Below are 19,188 nucleotides of genomic sequence, written 5' to 3'. Positions count from 1 at the left end.
CAACTTTCTCCCTCAAATTGTCAGTATGGAAGGACAGGAGGCAGTGGTACTAGGGTACAAGACAGGCAGCAGAAAAAAAAAAAAAAAAAAGGTCCTTAAGACTTACACTAGCCACCAAAACTGCCAACGACATAAATAATTTTCTGGCCTGCCTCCCCGATGCATACATTACTGAGGTCTCCCCAAGTCTGTTTCCTCACCCACGAAATGGGGTTAAAAGTACTGCCTCCTCGCTCGAAAGTAGTTCTATTAAACGAGATAATGGATGCATCTAACAACTGCCCTCCTAAAAAAAACCCTCCCAAATCCTCAAATTTCACTGCACCAAGAAACTCAACCCATGGCTCACGATCAGACCCACGATTTTGGGAGCGCCAAAGCCGCAAAAAGATGCCGATGCCAACGGCCCAATTTGGGCTCAGGGAAACGGTTCTGAGACACGACCCTCAGGAGGTGTCTGACGTGGAAACTGAGGGAAAGGGTCCCGGGGTGAAAAATGGCAACAAAGGAGGCTTTATCCGCTCACCCCCATTTGTCTGGCTTACTGATAGGCCCTGGGCGGGGGGAGAAGGAGTGCGGCCTCCTTCAGTGGGAAGCGAGGCCGGAACCGCTAGTTCCCTCAAGCGTGTTACTTCCCTGTGGAGAGCGCGATACAGAAACCGGGGGGCGCGGCGACAAAAAGACTTTTCAGACAATGGACCCGAACCCCTTTCCCAGTCCACCCGGGAAGAGCCTGGAGGAGTCCCGGTAGGATGTCGTGCGAGTCACGAACAGAGCTCCGACGCCGAGGCTGCTCGGAGGCCCAAGGCGGGAACGAGGCTGCACGCTCAGCCAGCTCCCGCGCGGGAGTCTCACGTGTTCAGGCCGCACCACCAGACGAACAGGCACAGGGGTGCCGTCAACCCTTGTTTCCCTTATAGAGCTGTTATTTGCTACAGCCACGGTTTCCCTTTTATTTCCATGTTCCTTTATGTAGCAGCCATTACCTTGAGTCAACTAAGCTCTCTCTGCCAAGCAGGATACAGGCTTCCCTACTCTCCGCTTCCCCCTCCCGTCGTCCTAGCGTCCTGCCCGCCCCTCTCGTCTCAGCCAACCCTCGCTAAGTTTCTGCGCAGACGTCACGAGTTTCTAGGCGGATCAGGCAAATCCTCCGGCGGGGAGCGTCTTCGTGCGCCCCCGCCCGGCGGCGCCTGCTAAACGGTCTGAGCGCGTGGCCAGCGCCTGAGAGCCAAGAGGGCGAGGCTGCGGAGCGACCCGAGGAGCGGGCTGCAGCAGCGAGGAGCGACCCTCAGTGAGCGCCTGTGTCTTGTTTTCTTTGCTTAGATTCGTACCGGAGTCTCCTCCCGGCTTTCCTGTCAGATCTGTGGGGGTCTGGCCTCCTGGTGGACTTCGCCTCCTCACACCCCGGAATTGCTGAGGAGCACTCGTTGAAATATGTCTCCCGTGTAGTTAAAATTTTTAAAAACACCAGTCGCCTTTAGAAGCCTTCATGGGCTGTTGGACTGGGAGCCAAGTTGTGTACACGCTGCACGGGAAACTCCTTCCGAGCCACGACTGACCTTTAGGCTCTGTATTCAACCGGTGGGCACAGCCCCCGCTCAGATATTTGTAAATATGTTATCTAGTTCGTTCAGTCATTCATCCATTCATTCATTCATGACTCATTTATAGTCGTTGAACACCTCCAACCGTTCCGGGTGCTTGGGATCCATCAGTGAAAAAGGGCTCACCGTCCAGGCCGGAAGTAGACCAGACTCCCAGGCCTAAGGGGGCAGGGGCAGTGTGGGAGAAGGTGGCGCTGCTGGGGGGGAAGAAAGCAGCGCCGTCGACGGAGGGTGTGCTGTGGGGCGGCCTGGGCACCCAAGGTTGAAAAGACGGTGGTCACAGTGGGCCTCGTGGCGAAGGTGCATTGAACTGGGTGAAGGAGTGTTCAAGGAAGGGGAAGCGAATTCCACGCAGAGGGAAGAGACAGTATTCAAAGGGTGGGATGTGACTCAGGTCTGTATAAGAAACTGCAAGAACCCCTGGGATGTAAATGGATGGTGAGCACCCCGAACTTGGGCGGGAAGTCCAGTTCAACTGCACAGCCAAAGCCGTCCAACAGCACACGCGTGTCTGCCGCCCTCCCCTCACTGCCCACCACTCTCCCTGCGACTTTTAGTGGCTGGAGTACAGGTGTCGAATATCAGACAGTTTAAACCCTTAATTTGGGGTATAATCTACAGAGTAAGCAAAAGGAATTTCAAGATTTAAAAATTGTTTCCCGTTAGGGATGCTGCTTTCTTTTTACTCAAGGAAATACACATGAAATATCCTGTTTCAGTACCTGATCATAACATGCCACAGGGAAAACAAGGGTGAACTTCTCTAATTTTCTCAAATAAGCCTGGCCTGACCTCTTCTTCATATCACTTCATGTTTTAACAAACTTCTGCCCATAATAGAAAATGCAGCTCAAAGGTCATCTTTCTGAAAAACCTTCTCACCTCCTGCAGCGAGAAGTAATGATTCCCTCCTCAGTGCTCCTGATCAGTTTGCTTGTCACCAGCAGCAGCGTCAACAACAGCAGCGCCATCCCCATCATCACATGATTGAAGACTTGGGTACCAATAGTTGGACTAAACACTTGAATAACTCATTTAATTCTCATTTTACTCCCTCCCAATATTTATAATAACAATTGGCACAGTATACTGTTATTTGTGTTTACATTTGTCTTTCCCTCTAACTCCCAGGAATTCCTATATCATAGGATAAATCTTGGTAACTTCAACACCTTACTGCAAGCCTGGCTCAATAATTGTTTGCTGAAAGAATGTATGAATATAAGTAGTCCCAATTGGGGCTTTTGTACTCTTTTCAACAGAGCTGTTATTACCCGAAAGTCTTGTTTTGAAAAGTCCTTCACAGTCTGAGGTTACTTTATTTAGAATCTCTTCAGTGATAGGAGATCTTCCTTTGAAAGAGATGTAAATCACTCAGAGCTCAGTTTGGGGAATAAGGTGACTGAGTAATATCACTTTTGCCCAAAGAATAATATAATAGCTTAATAAAGAGACTGATTTCTCTTATGTAACTTAAAAGCCAGTTCTCAATCACCATTATTTGGATAATGGTGTCATCACTGCATTAAATTTATAGGCTCCCAAAGTGACTGTTTTGAATAGTAGCATTTACTTGGAAGTGTAGATTTTGATATGCCTATTGTTTTACGTGTGTATAAAAAAGACCCCCCAAACCCCCCTCTTTCAGACCAGCATACAAGTAAAGGTAGCCTTGTACAAAACCCAATGTATGAAAATTAAAATGCAGAGTTAGAGGATAGTCACTCATTTATGGAATACCCATAATATGCTAGGCACTGTGCTAGGTGCTGGAGATGCAAGGTGATAAAAGTATTATCTTTCGTTCTTCAGGAATTCCTAGTACAGTAATGATTACATCATTAAAATAATGCACTGAGGTGAATTACATTTTCACATACATAGCTTCAGAAATGTTTGGCATGTGAGGTACAGACTATGTGTAATAAGTGGGGGATTATGAAGTGGGATACGATTAGTCAAGAAATTCCTTTCTTAGAAGAAATTTGCTTGAATGGGGTTTTGAAAGAAAAACTTGGTATGGATTGCCAGAGAAAAGAAGTGGACACTTAAGACTTAACTCAGCCAAAGTAGTAATCCAAGTGTTGCTTGGTGAACCTGGAGGCAGATCAGAAAGAGATGGGTTATTATGAGGGATATTTCATAGCGGTCATGAAGAGAGAGGCCTGGTGAAGCATTTTTCCCATAAGAGAACAGGACTCAAGTGAACATATTTTCTAGATTTAGGGTCACTTTCCACTGGACAGTGCCAGATAAACACTGCTAAATTTCATCTCTCAACCTCATTTTTCATATTTCCATGCTAACAGCCGTTTTCTGTTGACTCAGAGGCAAACATGTAAACAGATAAGTGCAATACAAGTTTATACAGGAATCTCACTTAATCTAATACCCTCTTTATTATTTCTCATATTTTCCTCTGTCTTTTTTGTCATGCACATAAACCAAACTGAAATAGATGCAGGAATTTCTTTTAGTACAATCATAGCACTGATACTCTTGCTGCAATTTCTCCAGACCATGCAAGTTTTCAGGAAAGGAGCTGACTTTGAATAGTATCAAAGAAAGGATTGCCTATATCCTTTTTCTCTTTTTTTGTCACTTTCTCCAACATTGCTGTCTCCTTTCTTCCTCTCCAGCTTTTGGCCCTTCTCATAAGGATGGAAATGCTACTGTTTGGTGTCTGGGCCCTGCTGGCCTTGATCCTTTGTCCAGGTGAGGCTATTTGGGAAAGTGTCTTTAGCTGATATGTGCCAGGGCACAGGTCAATGAGAAAGAGGATAGGAAATCCTGAGTGGGGTGATGCTTTAGTATTTACTCATCTGGACCCTTGGGAGAGAGTCCTATTTCTTGGATCTAGGACACAGAGTCCTTAGGTGTTTCTGGCTTGTAACTGGGAAAACTGTATTAAGGGACAGGATAATAGACCATCAGAAAAAAACCTTCTCTAAGAAATATACCTTCTCTGCTTGGCTCTCTATTTTTACTTCTTTGCTGCCATCCTTTGTGTCATGATGAACTACAGTAGGCTCTTGATAGGACAGGACCCATAGCTCAGTTGTGAAGAGTGAGTTCTCCAGATGGCAAGAAAGGAACTAGAGCCTTCGTGGGTAACATTGCTGCAAGAGTTGTGTATTCCCAGAGGGGACTAGTATTGGGGAGATGAAGTAGATGGTGGACATGGAATAGCTAAAGGGGACCTGTAAGGGAAGCTTCCAGGAGACTGTGTCCCTCACCTATATCAGATGTTTAAAACTTACCTGATGTCTCTCACTATACCTGAGATTTCCCTAACAGACTAAACTCTTAAGCATCCAAAAACATCTATTGCCTTAGCACCAAAGCAGAAATGGAATAGTCTCACTTTGAGAAGAAGAGGTGAAAAGTTCCATGGAAATGAGTGACCCTGGGAGTCACCTTTAGGCCAGTGGTTCTCATAAGTTGGTGTGCACAAAGGTCACCCAAGTGTTTGTTTTGTTCCCTTGAGTATTTCCAGGTCGCACCGTCACACATTTTCAATGTCAGTCTGAGGTGGAGCTGGAATCTGCATTCTACAAGCATTCCAGCAGAATTCTGGTGAAGGCAATTCTTAGACCATAATGTGAGAAACACTGCTTTGAGGTATAAGTAACAAAGAGGTCTACTTACCTCATGAGGGTCCTCAGCAGCCAATTCTGGAGGTTTCCAAGATTTCTGGAAGTTTAGGAAGAGAATGGTTTCCTGGGCATGATTTTTAGCATCGCCATAGTTTCCATGGTGACACTAATGGTGAAATCGAGATCCCAAGAAAGATGATGAGAGGAGGGAATGGTGATAGAGTCAGGATTCTAACTTGTTCATTAAGGGTCCTTTCCTTGTCTTGTCCCCTGTACCTTTTTATTTGAGATAGGTTTCCTATTATCTAACCTGTAACTAGATAGAGTAGGCTCTGTATTTTCTTTCTTGGGTCTTGTGGTCCTCACCAGTCTTTGGCATATGTGGTTGACCTTTTCAGGGGTTGCAGAAGAGCTATTTGAGGTTTCTGTTTGGCCAGATCAGGCCCTTGTAAAGTATGGACAGTCACTAATGGTCAATTGCAGCACCACCTGTCCAGACCCGGGACCCAATGGAATTGAGACCTTATTAAAGAAAACCCAGGTGGGCAAAGGGCCTCAGTGGAAGGAGTTTCTTCTGGAAGATGTGACACAGGATTCCATCCTGCTGTGCTTCTTCTCTTGTGCAGGAATCCAAAAGGATATAAGCCTTGGCATTACCGTGTACCGTAAGTGGGGCTGAGGGCTGGGGAGGAAGGGAAGAGTGGGGGAACGTGATTACGCCTTTTTTAGGGAATAAGTAGAGATTTCTTTTAGGGGAGGGAATTAGAGCCCTTAATAAAGATTTCTTTCATACTGTAGGGATTCTAGAGCCAATTATTTCTGTTTCCCTTTGGTGTAGGCCTTTAAATTAGGAGCAGACCATAGAGCATATCCAGATATCGGTGCTTGAGGATATGTTCACATACAGCAGGCATGTGCTAATGATGCTAATTTACAAATTATCAAAACCATATAAAATTAGTGCTGGATTATTTGTCACAAATTCTTAGAATTAATAGGGAGGAGAGAAAGCGGGTCTTTGTAGGCTGCGGTAGCTGGAGAAGTCTCCACAGAAAAGGAGGCTCTTGAGCTTCACTCCTGCAAATGGTTAGGATTTGAAGTGATGGGAATGGGTGAGGAGCAACTTTCAGGTGGGCAAATAGCACTGGCAAAGATGTAGCCATAGGGATAAGTGTGATCTCTGTGGGGTCACAGCTTGGTTAGCTAGGGTGTAGTTTTCGTGTGATGCTAAGGAGCTCCTTAGAAGCTGCTCACGCCTCTGAAGCCCCTCTGGTAAAAGAGAAGCGCTCTCCAGAATGGCAGCAGCAGTCAAAGCAAGGGGCCCCTCAACAGTCATGTTTCTTGGCTGTGGCTTTAGCCACCTTTGACGGGAAGCAGGCGGCTAACTCATCTCATCTAGGGCAGAAAGCTGACACTGTTCCTCAGATGATTTAAGAGTAGTCACCTTCCATCATGGGCTTCCTGTCCTATACCATTTCTTCCTGGGGAGGTGAGTATCCTTCTCTCATCAAGCCCACCTTTTTGTCTCAAAGAGCCACCCGAACAGGTGATCGTGGAGCTGCAGCCTGCATGGGTGGCCGTGGATGAAGCCTTTACAGTGACATGCCACGTGCCCAGTGTCACACCCCTGGAGAACCTCACCCTCACCCTTCTCCAGGATAACCAAGAACTACATAGAAAAAATTTTAAGAGCTTGTCTATGGCCTCCCAAAGAGCTGAGGTCACCATCAGTGCCAAAGCTGAAAGGGAGGATGACAGGTGCAATTTCTCCTGCCGTGCAGAACTGGACCTGCGTTCACATGGTGGGGGGCTCTTTCACAGCAACTCAGCCATCAAGGTACTCCGAATCTTTGGTGAGTCAGAGCCCAGATGTGGAAGGAATCCTGGGGCTCACTTTCCTCATCTGACCTTGCCTTTGGGACTCCTTTCCCATAGGGTTTAGGATGAGGGTGTAAGGGTAATTGAGTTCCACCTTTGCTTGAGTTTTGAACTCACTGTGGGGGACAGAGAGCTTTTAGCCCCACTCCCTACATTGTGGGGTCCTATATGATTTATCATGGCATTTCTCCTCTCTTTCCTTTTCCTCATTTCTTGGCAGAATTCTCTCGGAGCCCCCAGATCTGGGTCCCTTCACTTCTGGAGGTTGGGATGGCAGAGACTGTGAGCTGTGAGGTGGCTAGGGTGTTCCCAGCCGAAGAGGTAATGATCCACATGTTCCTGGGAGACCAGGAGCTCAGCCCCTTCCTCTCCTGGGAGGGAGATGCAGTATGGGCCAATGCCACCGTTCGGGCCATGGAGACTGGTGATCAGGAGCTGTCTTGCCTTGTGTCTCTGGGTCCAGTGAAACAGAAAACAAGAGAGCCAGTACATGTCTATAGTAAGTGACCTGCCTCTCCCCTTCCCTTGAGGATTCTCTGCCATTGAAAACTTCCATAGTAAAGGCTTGGTGATTCAACTGCAAATATCCCCACTAATCTTTGCCAGGTGCACTCCAAAGTGAACATTAATCTTCATCTTTCTCTGATAAGTGCACGGATGCATTGAGGCAGTTGTTCTATCCAGCCTTCACCCTGTTTCCCTAGGCCATCCTACTTACAGAGCGATTGTGGATGCTTGAACTTATTCCTAGGAACAATGATGTGAGGTGAGGAGGAAAGCTGTAAGATGAAAAGACATCTTGCTATCCTTGCCACAGAGCCATAGCCAAATGTGCTCACTTGTTACAGGCATATATGTGGCATTTGTTACAGGAGAAGCTCTCAAGTTCCCAAGCCATCTCGTTGCTCCTGCCAGGCAGCACAGAAGCAGTAATAGTATCTAAAGTCTTTCCCCTGTTTTCTTCCTACCAGAGGGGTGCCACCAGCAGCAAGAGTACAGAAGTGGCTGCCAGTTTTGAGAAATATGTTTGATTCTCTTTTTCCTTTCTTTTTAGGCTTCCCTCCACCAATCCTGGAGATAGAAGAATTATACCCATTGGCAGGGACAGAAATGAACGTGACTTGCTCAGGGCATGTATTAACATCACCCAGCCCTACTCTTCGGCTTCAGGGAGCCCCAGCTCTTCCTGCCCCCGGGGAGCCTGCCTGGCTGTTACTTACCACCAGGGAGGAAGATGATGGCCGAAATTTCTCCTGCGAGGCCTCTTTGGAGGTTCAGGGTCAGCAGTTGAGCAAAACCACTGTGATCCAGCTCCATGTGTTATGTGAGTAGAAGCCTGATCTTTCTTGTCAAAACAAGGATTATTAGTCTTCCATTTCCAGAGGTCTTGGCCAGCAGCTTCGTTATGACAGTTGCCACATTTTTCTCATTTAAAAAAAAAATAAAGGAAAAAATAAAATTAAAGCCCTCCAAGCTTACCTTACCCCTAGGAAAGTGAGTAGGGAGAAACCTGGGGTGGGGGTGGGGGAGTGAACTGGGAAAAGAAAAGAAAAAGTGATCAGGCAGTATTAGTTGAGGGCCAAAGGCAGAACACATAGGAAGTGATAATTGGAGCCTATGCTGAGGAGGGAAATTTCCTTATAAAAGCTTGTATTTTGAAAAGTAGGAAAATCCTTGTCTCTGGGTTCACCCCTATCCGTATTCACATTCACTGAGAAGCAAAGATGGGAAGCAGGGACCCTAGGGCCACCATTGACCAAGCAGTTCAGATCAGTTAGTCTTAATCCATTAAAATGCCCTATACTGCATCTCAGACATCCAAGGAGGAAAAAAAGCAACTGAAAGCAGGGAACCGATGGTCCTCCTCTTGGGAAAGAAAGCTGTTGGGTGAAGGGGACACAGCGATTGAATTAGGGGAGGGAGAGGGAGCTGAGCTGATGGAGACGAGGGAGTGTGGCACACTGAGCTGGCTCCTCTGGGGGCTCCTTTTTTCCAGACAAGCCACGATTAGAGGAATCTGGTTGCCCTGGCAACCAGACCTGGTTGGAAGGGATGGAGCAGATGCTTGCCTGTGTCCCAAAGGGAAACCCAGCACCAGTCTTGATGTGTACCTGGAATGGAACTGTCTTTGACCTCGAAGTGCCACAAAAGGCAACCCAGAACCACTCTAGAACCTACTGCTGCACAGCCACTAACCAGCTGGGCTCTGTCAGCAAAGACATCGCTGTCATTGTTCAAGGTGACTGCAGCTCCCATCCAGCCCAGGATGGAAATCCCCCAGGGGTTTGGGATTCTTAAACAAACATGGAAAGAAGAAAGATTTCATTGGGCTGGGGAGGCTGACAAATGGGTCTGGTGGGTGGTGGTGGGGTGACTATCCTGCCCTTGAATGCTCCCAATTCTCTGTCTTCTGTGCTTGGGCAGGACTGGATGAAGGAGTCAGTTCCACCATCTTCGTCGTTATTTTTGTCGCCCTTGGAGTGGGCGTAGTCACCATATCACTGTATCTGAACAATCGGCCCTGCAAAATAGAGAGGAGGAAGTTGCCCTATAGGCAGAAGGAGAAGAACAAAGAGGAAGAAAGCCAGTTTGCTGTTCAACAAGCAGAAAAGTGCAATGCACATAACTGTTAATTAGAAACAGCTATTTGGTTGAAGGCACCCTCTGCTGCTGGGGTTTCCTGAGGGAGGGAAGAGGGGATAGAGGAGAAAGGAAGAGACATTATCCTTTGCATTCTGTGGTCTCATAAAATAGTATTTCAGGCCCTCATGTCCTGTGGATCCAATCCACCCACAAGCTCAGCTCTTCTGAGTAGGAATTCAGTTTCATTGATTAGCTTGTGAGAGGGCCCTTTGCTCCTTGCTGTGTGCGTGATCAGTCCACTCAGATTCAGAAAAGAAGATCCTGCCTGGGCCTCGTCATCCCCACTCCCATTGCCCTTCTCTCCCAAACACCAGGCTGAAGAGACAGCCAGAAATATCTCTGAAATACAACTCATTTCTCATGGTTTCCTAATGACTAAGTGGGAACCAGTTTCTTAGTCTGGGGACTGGAGTTTGATGGGAGTCAGTACCAAACAAAGGGCTAGGAATCAGAACCCGGTTCCTGCCTACACGTTCCCATGTTCCTCTAACCACGGCTCTGGAAGGCAGGCTCCCAGAGCTAAGCTTGATGACATCATTAAGGCTCAGTGGCTGGTTAGGCTTCAACTCACTAACCATCTATTGTGTGCCTTAGAGGAGTATACAAATCAGAAGAAATTCCACATTGGGCCAGACAAGCAGCTTTCCTAGCCCAGTGTTCTGTCCCTGAAGTGAAAGGTAGAGTTCTTCCATGAAATTGGGCTCCAAACATCTCTGAATTCCTTTTCACAATCCATTACAGAGTAAATCATCTGTTGAGTTCACATTAAACGTATTAATTTTCTACCCTGTACAAGCTCTTAGGGCAGCATTCCAGTGTTGATTCCCCTTTTCCATAGAGAAGTGTCTGTTTTTACGTGTCTGCAGACTTTCCCGTAAGCATCAGGAGGACCCCTGCTGTCACAGTGTCACCATATAATTGAGCTCCCTTCTCTGTTCTTTGGAAAGATTATACTCACCCCCTAGAGAAGACATGAAAAATTGTAAAGCCAGATCTTTTCTCCCAAATCAGTCATGTATGGGTCACTGAAATATTGGATATGATAAAAAATAAAAGTGATTTTACGCTACCTGAAAGTATTTCTCTTCTGTGTCATTGCTGAAAGTTTTTATTAAGTCACATAGTTGCACTTTGAGTACAGTTGCTGAGAAAAGAATGTCTAGTTGGTAGCATAACCAACCTGTCCAGGGCAGGTGGTGCATTAGTTCAGGAAGCAGCCTTTTTGATGTCTTCAAAACTAAAGTTCAGACCTCCAGATAGAGGTCCACAGCCTTCCATATTGAATACACCAGCTGAAGAGAACACAGCATCAGGTGTCAAAGTGAAAAAACCATCTCATTCTTCCCAGACCTTCCCTGAGTCTGGGTTATGGATTAGGTATAAAATAACCCTTTGGTTTCCACACATACAAAGCAGCGGGGATACAAAGGTGAACAAAACACTGTCTCTGCTGCTACAAGTTAGAGCATAGAGCATGTCAACAGGAAAGCACAATTGTGCCTTCAGTCCTATGAATGGGGAAGCACCGGTCCTTAGGAGAACACCTAACTCAGGATCAAGGAAGGCTTCCTGGAAAGACCTTGTCTGATTTTATAAAACAGCAGCCCTCCAAAATGACCTTCTTAGCTTCAATTTTTCTACTAAATATAGTAGCCACTGCTGTCTCATCATGTAAGTAATAGAAATTATCTACTTTTCTGAATTGAGCGCTTGGGGACATAAGTTAGAAAGCAGTTTAATAGAGAAGAGTATGGAGGTGCCTCATCCGGGACTCTAGCCATTTCTGTGTCTTGGGACCAGCTGCATCAGGTCTGTAGCTGTCGCACGTCTGCAAACTCCACCTCATGGACCCAGTGCTCTGTGGCACAGTGAATCCTAAACAGGAGGGAGGAAGGGGGTCATTCGGACTCCTTGGTCCACCCTGGAGAGCCTGGAGACTTAGCCTGCGCCTGCCTTTGCTTCTCATTGCCACATGGTGTCGCTGTTGACAGCGTCCTACACAGTCCATCAAACCTTGTGGCGCTACAGATCCAGGTTCCTGGCTGGGCTGCCAGGGATCTTCCAGGGAGGGCGAACTGCTTCCCAGGGCTTGGTTCAGCTTAGGTGACGCCTTGCATGGGTTTCCAGGGTTACAATTTCTAGAGCTGGGTACTTTGGATTAGCTGTCTCCCAAGGTTCCTCAGATTTGGGTAGGCTCTTTCCTCTCTAGATTTGGAACCTCTGTTTCCTTTCCCTCCCCAGGGATCCACACAACCAGAGGTCAGGTGGCCCCTCCTTGTCAACATTTAAAGCACAAAGCATCTCTCTACATCCCTTTTTCAGAATAATAGAGCTGGCCTCTGCTCACCCTTCTAAGGGTAGCTGCCTTTAGTGTCTCCAGGGGGACCCACCCCCTAAAAGGTTTTGATCATACTCCTTTTCTGAAAATAGAGCAACCAGCTCACACATAACTGCAGCTACCTTGATAATCTCCAGGTGAAGAGAGCTACTTTTAACACTCCAAAAGTTTATCCTCTTAGGAAAGTCAAGATGATTTTCTTTTAGACCTGAGAAAACACAAATCTTCAGTGGGTCTTCTTACTAGAGGGATAATAATAGCATTTACCTATTATAGGATTATATTTGGAAAGAAATGACAGTACTTGTAAAAACACTAGCATGATGTCATATACATGTATTCACAAGTATTCGTTTTTACTATATGATGCTGGTGGTAATCATACCCATAATTATAATAAATTGAAAGCAAGAGTCAGAAATCCATGGCAACCACTGAGGGCCATCAAAAGTCATATACACCATCGATACTTACTTTCTCTTTTTTCCATTGTGTTCTCTCTTCCTCTTTTTCTACTCTGTTTCCCTTTCCTTCCTCTACTTTCCCTTTTTTTGCTCCCTAAGATTTAGGACTACTAGCAGGATGACCAATTGTCCCAGTTTGCATCGAGATGAGAGGTTCCTAAGACAGAAGACTTTTGGTGCTAAAATTGGGAAAGTCTCATGCAAACTGGGACAAATTGGTCACCCTAAGATTGGTATCACTCAAAGTGCTTCTCAGCTTTGCTGGGGCCTGAATTAAAGAAGTCACAAAGCAGTATCATTTTTGCTTATCCCAGGAGCCCAAGTCCTGTAATTCTGAGGACTTGTGAAGAAAAGGGAAAGTGTCGGTCCTCTCAAATGTGTATAAAAGGACAAAACTCACCACATGTGTTTCAGCAATAATGATGGAAGGAATTCAGGGTGGTCATTTCAAGTTAGAGTAAATTTAAAAGATTACATGGCGTCAGGAAAACATTATTCCAAGGGGTCTAGGATTACTGGAGTTCTGCCTGTTGAACTCTTTCTTGTGCAAATGTCACTAATCTTAACCTTGGGAAAGATTTTTCTCACTAGAAAATGTTTTTTAAACATTTAAAATTATGCATTCGGATGTGATGTACAACACGGTGACTATAGTTAAGACTATATTGCATATTTGAAAGTTGCTAAGAAACTAGATCTTAAAAGTTCTCATCACAAGAAAAAAATTTGTTGTAACTATGTATGCTGATGGATATTAACTAGACTTGTGGTGATCATTTTGCAATATATACAAATAGCAAATCATTATGTTGTACACCTGAAACTAATATAATGTTTTATGTCAATTACACCTCAATTTAAAATTTTAAATTGCGGTAAAATATACATAACATAAAATTTACCATTTTAAGTGTACAGTTCAATAATATCAACTAGAGTCACATTGTTGTGAATTACACAATTGTTGCGTAACCCATCTCCAGAACTCATTTTCATTTTGCAAAACTAAAACTTTACCCGTTAAACAACTCTTCACTTCCCCTCCCCGCAGCCTCTGGTAACCAGCAGTCTGCTTTCTGTCTCTATGAATTTGACTACTCTAAGTACCTCACATGGGAGGAATCATCCAGTATTTGCCTTTTTGCTACTGGCTTATTAGAATTTTTTAAATTGACTGGTTAGAACTGGAAACAGAAAGTGTCGAAACTGGCCCAGGTCTCTCATCTCCTCTTGCCCCCTTTTACCAATACAATACCAGTGGACACATGCATTTCATCTTTGTGGTCCCAACTCAGTGATTCTTAGTCTTCTCACCCGGGGAGCTTTTAAAAATTCTCTTGTCCAGATCCCATCCCAGATCCATTAAAATCGGAATCTCAGGGAGTGAAGGCTATTGCAAACACCCCAGGCATTTCTAATTTGCAGCCGAGGTTGCCATCCAGTACCTAACTGGAGAGCGGGAAGGCAGATTAACAGTCAGCAAATCAGAGTTTAGGGTAGATGGTCTTTAAGGTCTTTTTAAATTCAAAAATTTTGCAAAGTCCACTAGCATCTTTGTAATTGTCAGCCAGCAATGGTTGAGTTCATTCAGCTACACCCAGAAAGGGCTGAGGGGAAGCTCTCTGGAGTGTGGTTCCCACAACAGTCTACTGCTATTATGACAACCCCACTTTAGAACCTTCTTACTAGTGGCTATAACATCCCTCTCTGTAGGCACCCCCCTCCTGCCACATTCATTCAACACATACTTCTTAAGATGGTTCACTTTGTTTTTGTTTCTTTCCACACTAGTTCCTTGACCAGGAATTGAACCTGCGCCCCCTGCAGTGGAAGCTGTGAGTCTTACCTGCTGAACCACCAGGGAAGTCCCCTCATTTTCCTTTTGAAACCCGTATTCAAACCAATAGATAATAATATTTGTGCTTAATACATCAACTTCCAAAAGGTCATGAGATTTGCAAATAATTCTAAGATCAAATGAGGGATGTTACAGGGATATTAATTTCAGCTGAAGGTAAGAAGTACTTTGCTGAAACCGGGGATTTAATAGAATAAATTGCCTTGTGAAATAGTGATTCCCTTGATACCAGTACTACACAAGTGAGTACCATCTGTGAGGGATGCTATGGAGTAAGAATCTGAAATTAGGAGGAATTAGGATAATCTGTGAGGCCCTTCTAACTCCAAGACGCCATGATTTTAAAGTCAATTAAAGAAGGACCTAAGGCAGAGGAAATGGTTTCTGAGTTAAGAAATGGTGCTCCAGGGTTCTGATTATTCCAGCTTTCAACCACTCCCCGAGTTTACGTTTATATTAGTAACTAATGTAAAATATCCAAAATGGATACACGTGGGTCCCACTTCGAAGAAAATTCATTACAGCACTTGAAAATTTGGGCTTTTCAGGAAGATTGGTTGATTATTTGCATTTTAAAAGAATTACTGACTGTAAAATCAAGTTTGGATGATAGAGTTACTTTGAGTATCCAACTATTAATTTACAGATCACTAGTTACTTAGACAAGGTGCTTGGGTGACTAAAAACTTAACTCTAAATCTGCCCTTTTGGGACTTCCCTGGTGGCACAGTGGTTAAGAATCCACCTGCCAATGCAGGGCACACGGGTTCGAGCTCTGGTCCAGGAAGATCCCACATGCCTCGGAGCAACTATGCCCATGTGCCACAACTACTGAGCCCATGCACTGCAAATACTGAAGCCTGCGTGCCTAGAGCCCACGCTCCACAAGGGAAGCCACCGCAATGAGAAGCCTGCACACCACAACAAAGAGTAGCCCCCACTTGCCACAACTAGAGAAAGCCCGGATGCAGCAATGAAGACCCAACACAGCCAAAAATAAGTAAATAAATTTATAAAAAATAAAGCTGCTCTTTTAAGTCATTTGGGAAATAAAAAAGAAAGAAGCATTTGAGGTGCCATTAAGGAAAACGGAATGTGATTCAATGACAATTATTTAAACATTCCCTTGGAAAACACGGAGCATGCCACAATTCAATGCAAAACCAGCTGCAACTTCTTGAGTGCTGCACTGTGTCGATCACTTCAGAAACCTCATTTCATTTAATCCTCACATGAGCCTTATAAGGCAATACATTATTATCTCCATTTTATCAGGTGAGGAAACTGGGTCTCAGTGGGGTTAAATAATGTCTTCCCAAGCACAAGTTCAAGTCCAAGTCTTTCTGATTCTTTCCCTTATACCAGGTTACCCCAATTCACTCCTCTGAGAACAAATTATCCACTGACATCTTGAAGACCGAATATGTTTGGGTTAACTTCTGCCCTCAAAATGTCTTCAATAGGAATTAGCTGCCAACATTTAAGCATTAGATTTTACGTGCAAGAATGAATGTCCCGTCTGTCTCGAAGAATCAGAAGTTCTGGCAGCCCTGCTCCTACAGTCTTGAATGGTGCCAAGGCCAGATGGGCCCCATCCTTAGCTGGGGCCCGAGTTCTTTCGGTTGCTCCGGTCTCCACCCCTCTGTGCTGCATCCCTCACAAGCAGGCTGAGAGCTAGTTGCTATCTCTCCCTTCGTGTGCAGCCCTCGTTACTTATGTACACACCTACCTGGCACCTGTGGGTGCTGAATTTGCAACCCCCAATTTAGAATCTCTCTTCTACCTCCCTTGCCTCAATTCAGATCCCAAACATTCTGGTTCTGTTTGTCCCACAGCCATTTCTCCATCCTTCCCATTTCCCAAGGGTAGCTGGGCTGAACGTGTAGTCACTGTAAAATTTCTGCATGAAATTAATTCTATGGTTTCTCTCGTTGTGTCCTTGCATGTTGGGGGCATTTTCTGTACTTCTGTACTTCATAGCCTGTCTGGCTTTCATTTCCTCCCACTGTGGGGGGCTAGGCTTGGTCTTGTGGTGCTGGTGGGAGAGGGAGAAGTGTCTTCAAGTACTACTTTAGCAGGGCGCGGGTGAGGAGGAGGGGGTGGTCCTGACCTACGAGTGCCCAGTGGAGCTGGGACTATGAGTGCCCTGGGGAGCGGACTGGGTGTGTCACAGAGATGAGGGGATGTGTCTGCTTCTTTCTAGCCCATGAAGAACAGGGTCAATTATCGTTCAGCATCTGGGTTCCCAATAGAGCCCACAGGATCCCTGCAGGTGGTCTTCCCAACCCTCCCCTTGTTGTACAGCTACCCTCTCTCCCCCCATAACAGAGTGACACCTGCTCAGACAACATAATGCAACCTCGTTTTATTAGGAAAGGACGGTGGGCACTGGAGTGGCACTTTCCAGGGTCGGGGAGGCACGGGAGAGGGGTAACAGAGATGCCTGGCAACTAGAAGGCACAGCTGCTCTCCACGAAGCGGCGACACTTCATGACCCGCAGGTACGTCTCTGCCTTGTGCAGGTCCTTCTTGAAGCAGGAGAGCAGCCCGTAGTTCTTGAGCAGTGCGTCATCACTGCGCATGTTTGTGTCAAATTTGTCGTAGGTCTGCTTCAGGATCTGCCCAGCCCGGGGGCTGCCGTCTTCCAGCTCCTGCAAAAGGGAGGGAGAGACAGAGAGGGAGCTGGCTCCATCCCTTCCCCTCCATTTTCCACCCTCCCCTCCAGGCTTGGGCAAGGGCGTGGAGGGAGGACTCAAAAGGGGAAACAGGGAAAAGATTTCTCCTGGGTCAAGGCCGAACTGCTAGAGAGAGCAAGTACCTCTCTCCCCCAGCCCACGTGCGCCCCCCACCCCTCGGCTAAGCCAGGAGGGGGCGGGCATGGGCCCAGGGTGGAGGACCCGCAACGCCATCCCCACCCGCATCAGGGCCTGGATGCCTTCCTCCAGGTCCTTCAGCTTCTCATAGACGCGGTCCGAGGTGCCAAACACCAGGCTGTTGGTGAAGACCCTGCTGAGGAACTGCACCGGCCCAAGCCACGACTGGATGAGCAGCAGCGAGAAGCGGAGCAGCTCCACGTCCTGCGGACAGATGGGTGGGTGCTGGGCGCCGAGGGCTCGGGGCTGCTGTGCAAGGCCAGCCTCTGCCTGTGGGCCTCCCACCTCCAACCACCACCTCCTGCCGTCCGTCCGTCCGTCTGTCCATCACCTTCCGCCGCCAGCCACCACCCTCCGCCAACCACCACCCTCCGCCACCTCGGGGAGAAGGCCGCCCAAGGCCAGATGAGGACAGATGGGGCAGCCTCCTTAGGATGAGGGAGGCCCCTGCTCCTCGGTCCGCGGTGGCCACTCACAGATCTCTGCTGGGCCTCGTCCTTGCCCGTGGGGGCCGGGATGGTCTCCGAGAAGCAGAAGGCAGCCTGGGTGTTCTGGATGGAGTATCTCTGTCCCTCTGGGATGTAGGCGCGCTCCTGGGAGAAGAAGGAACACTTGCCTAGGTCTAAGCCGGAGCGTGGTTCTCCTCACTGCTTTATTCCGAAACCCCCTGACAGCATCTTCACTTGGATAAAATACCCCTGAACTCCTTAGTTTTCTCCCACTACGCGGAGGGGGCGCGGATTCACCCCTTCCTGCCACCCGCCGCCGGCCACTAGAACACATCCCTGAGGAGCTTACAAACTCTTTGTAGGTGTCGGCAGCCAGTTGGTGCAGGTGCTGGGCCCGGAGCACAGCGTTGGCAAACAGGCTGGACAAGGGCATGGCTGGGAAAGCGCCCACCTCCTGAGTCCACGGCAGGCAGAGCAGGGCGAAAGCCAGGAGCACGGAGGTCCGCGGGCCTAGAGAGAGACAAGGAGGGCGGGGCCCAGAGAGCAAGAGGCCTGGTTCTCCTGCCAGCCCTCTCCTGCCTCTCCCCCCGGGGAATGAGAACATTTAAAACTTGGTCAAACGTCTGGGCCTAGATGTCTATGCTCACATTCAGAAGCCCCAAAGCCCAAGGTTAGTGCCCCCATCTGTCTTCGGGGCCCCCACATCACCCTTCAGTACACACCAAGCCCGAGGGAATTTTAGGGGGGCTTACCTGCAGCCATCGCAGCTGGTGAGCTATCCACGGGACCCTGAGCCGTTTGGGGAGCTGGGTCCTGGGATCCTGGAATTGGTCCTTCGTGGGCCCTTCTTATACCCTGGCCTCTTCTCTCTTTCCCTCTGCCCCCACCTATTTTCTCTATACATTTATGCATGGGCCACTGGCGGGCCTTTGCTAATGGATAATTTAGCACCTTCTCCCACTCATCCTGTTCCCGCTCCTCCTCTGGGGTCATGTCCCCCAGGCTTGTCATCTTCCCCTCTCCACCGTCACCGGCCCTGAGGGTGCTTGAGAGACCACCCAATCTGCCCTCTTTAAGGGGGAGGTGGTAGAAGGGAGCAGCCTGAGTCCAGGCAGGCTGTGGCAGGGTGTCATTTTGGGGGTGTCCCCCAGGATGAGGGGGGCCCAAGCTGGTCCCCTAAAGGGGGGCTGTGTCAGGATGGATGTACCCCGAGAGCTATGTGGCTGCTTCCTTACTCTCTACCCCTTTCCTCCTCCCTGCACTGCTCCCCTCCATCCACCAGAGAGGATATGTGTTTTGGGAAAGGGTGCCAAGGATAGCAATAGATGCTGGGGTTTCTGGGCACAGATTTCACCTTTGCCCCATCGCCATCCTCCTGCCACCTGATCGGGCCTGAGGCGGCTGGATGCAGCGCTAATACCGTCCGCTAGAGGGCTCCAGCCCCACACATTGTCCTCCCCTTTCCCTGGGCGCGGGGGCTCCCCC

The 19,188-nt window shown here is 47.5% G+C and overlaps 2 protein-coding genes across 2 annotated transcripts; one reads left to right on the top strand and one right to left on the bottom strand.

Moving 5' to 3' along the window:
• Window positions 1-1,246: 1,246 nt before the first annotated feature.
• Window positions 1,247-10,011, top strand: LOC130839667 (intercellular adhesion molecule 5-like). Its single transcript, XM_057713890.1, has 8 exons — window positions 1,247-1,291; window positions 4,244-4,319; window positions 5,599-5,865; window positions 6,733-7,053; window positions 7,299-7,577; window positions 8,133-8,402; window positions 9,075-9,317; window positions 9,503-10,011. Exons 2-8 carry the CDS (start codon window positions 4,265-4,267, stop codon window positions 9,709-9,711), a joined length of 1,644 nt encoding a protein of 547 aa, XP_057569873.1. The 5' UTR covers window positions 1,247-1,291; window positions 4,244-4,264; the 3' UTR covers window positions 9,712-10,011.
• Window positions 10,012-16,733: 6,722 nt separating this feature from the next.
• On the bottom strand, window positions 16,734-18,607 carry LOC130839924 (somatotropin-like). Its single transcript, XM_057714679.1, is given in 6 exon segments — window positions 16,734-17,032; window positions 17,297-17,458; window positions 17,731-17,847; window positions 18,053-18,213; window positions 18,456-18,576; window positions 18,578-18,607. Coding segments are annotated over 6 exon segments (792 nt in total). The 3' UTR covers window positions 16,734-16,831.
• Between the last annotated feature and the right edge of the window lie 581 nt (window positions 18,608-19,188).

Source organism: Hippopotamus amphibius, chromosome 17, assembly GCF_030028045.1.
Source record: "Hippopotamus amphibius kiboko isolate mHipAmp2 chromosome 17, mHipAmp2.hap2, whole genome shotgun sequence".
NCBI lineage: Eukaryota > Metazoa > Chordata > Mammalia > Artiodactyla > Hippopotamidae > Hippopotamus > Hippopotamus amphibius.
This window is presented reverse-complemented; position numbering and strand designations above follow the sequence as displayed.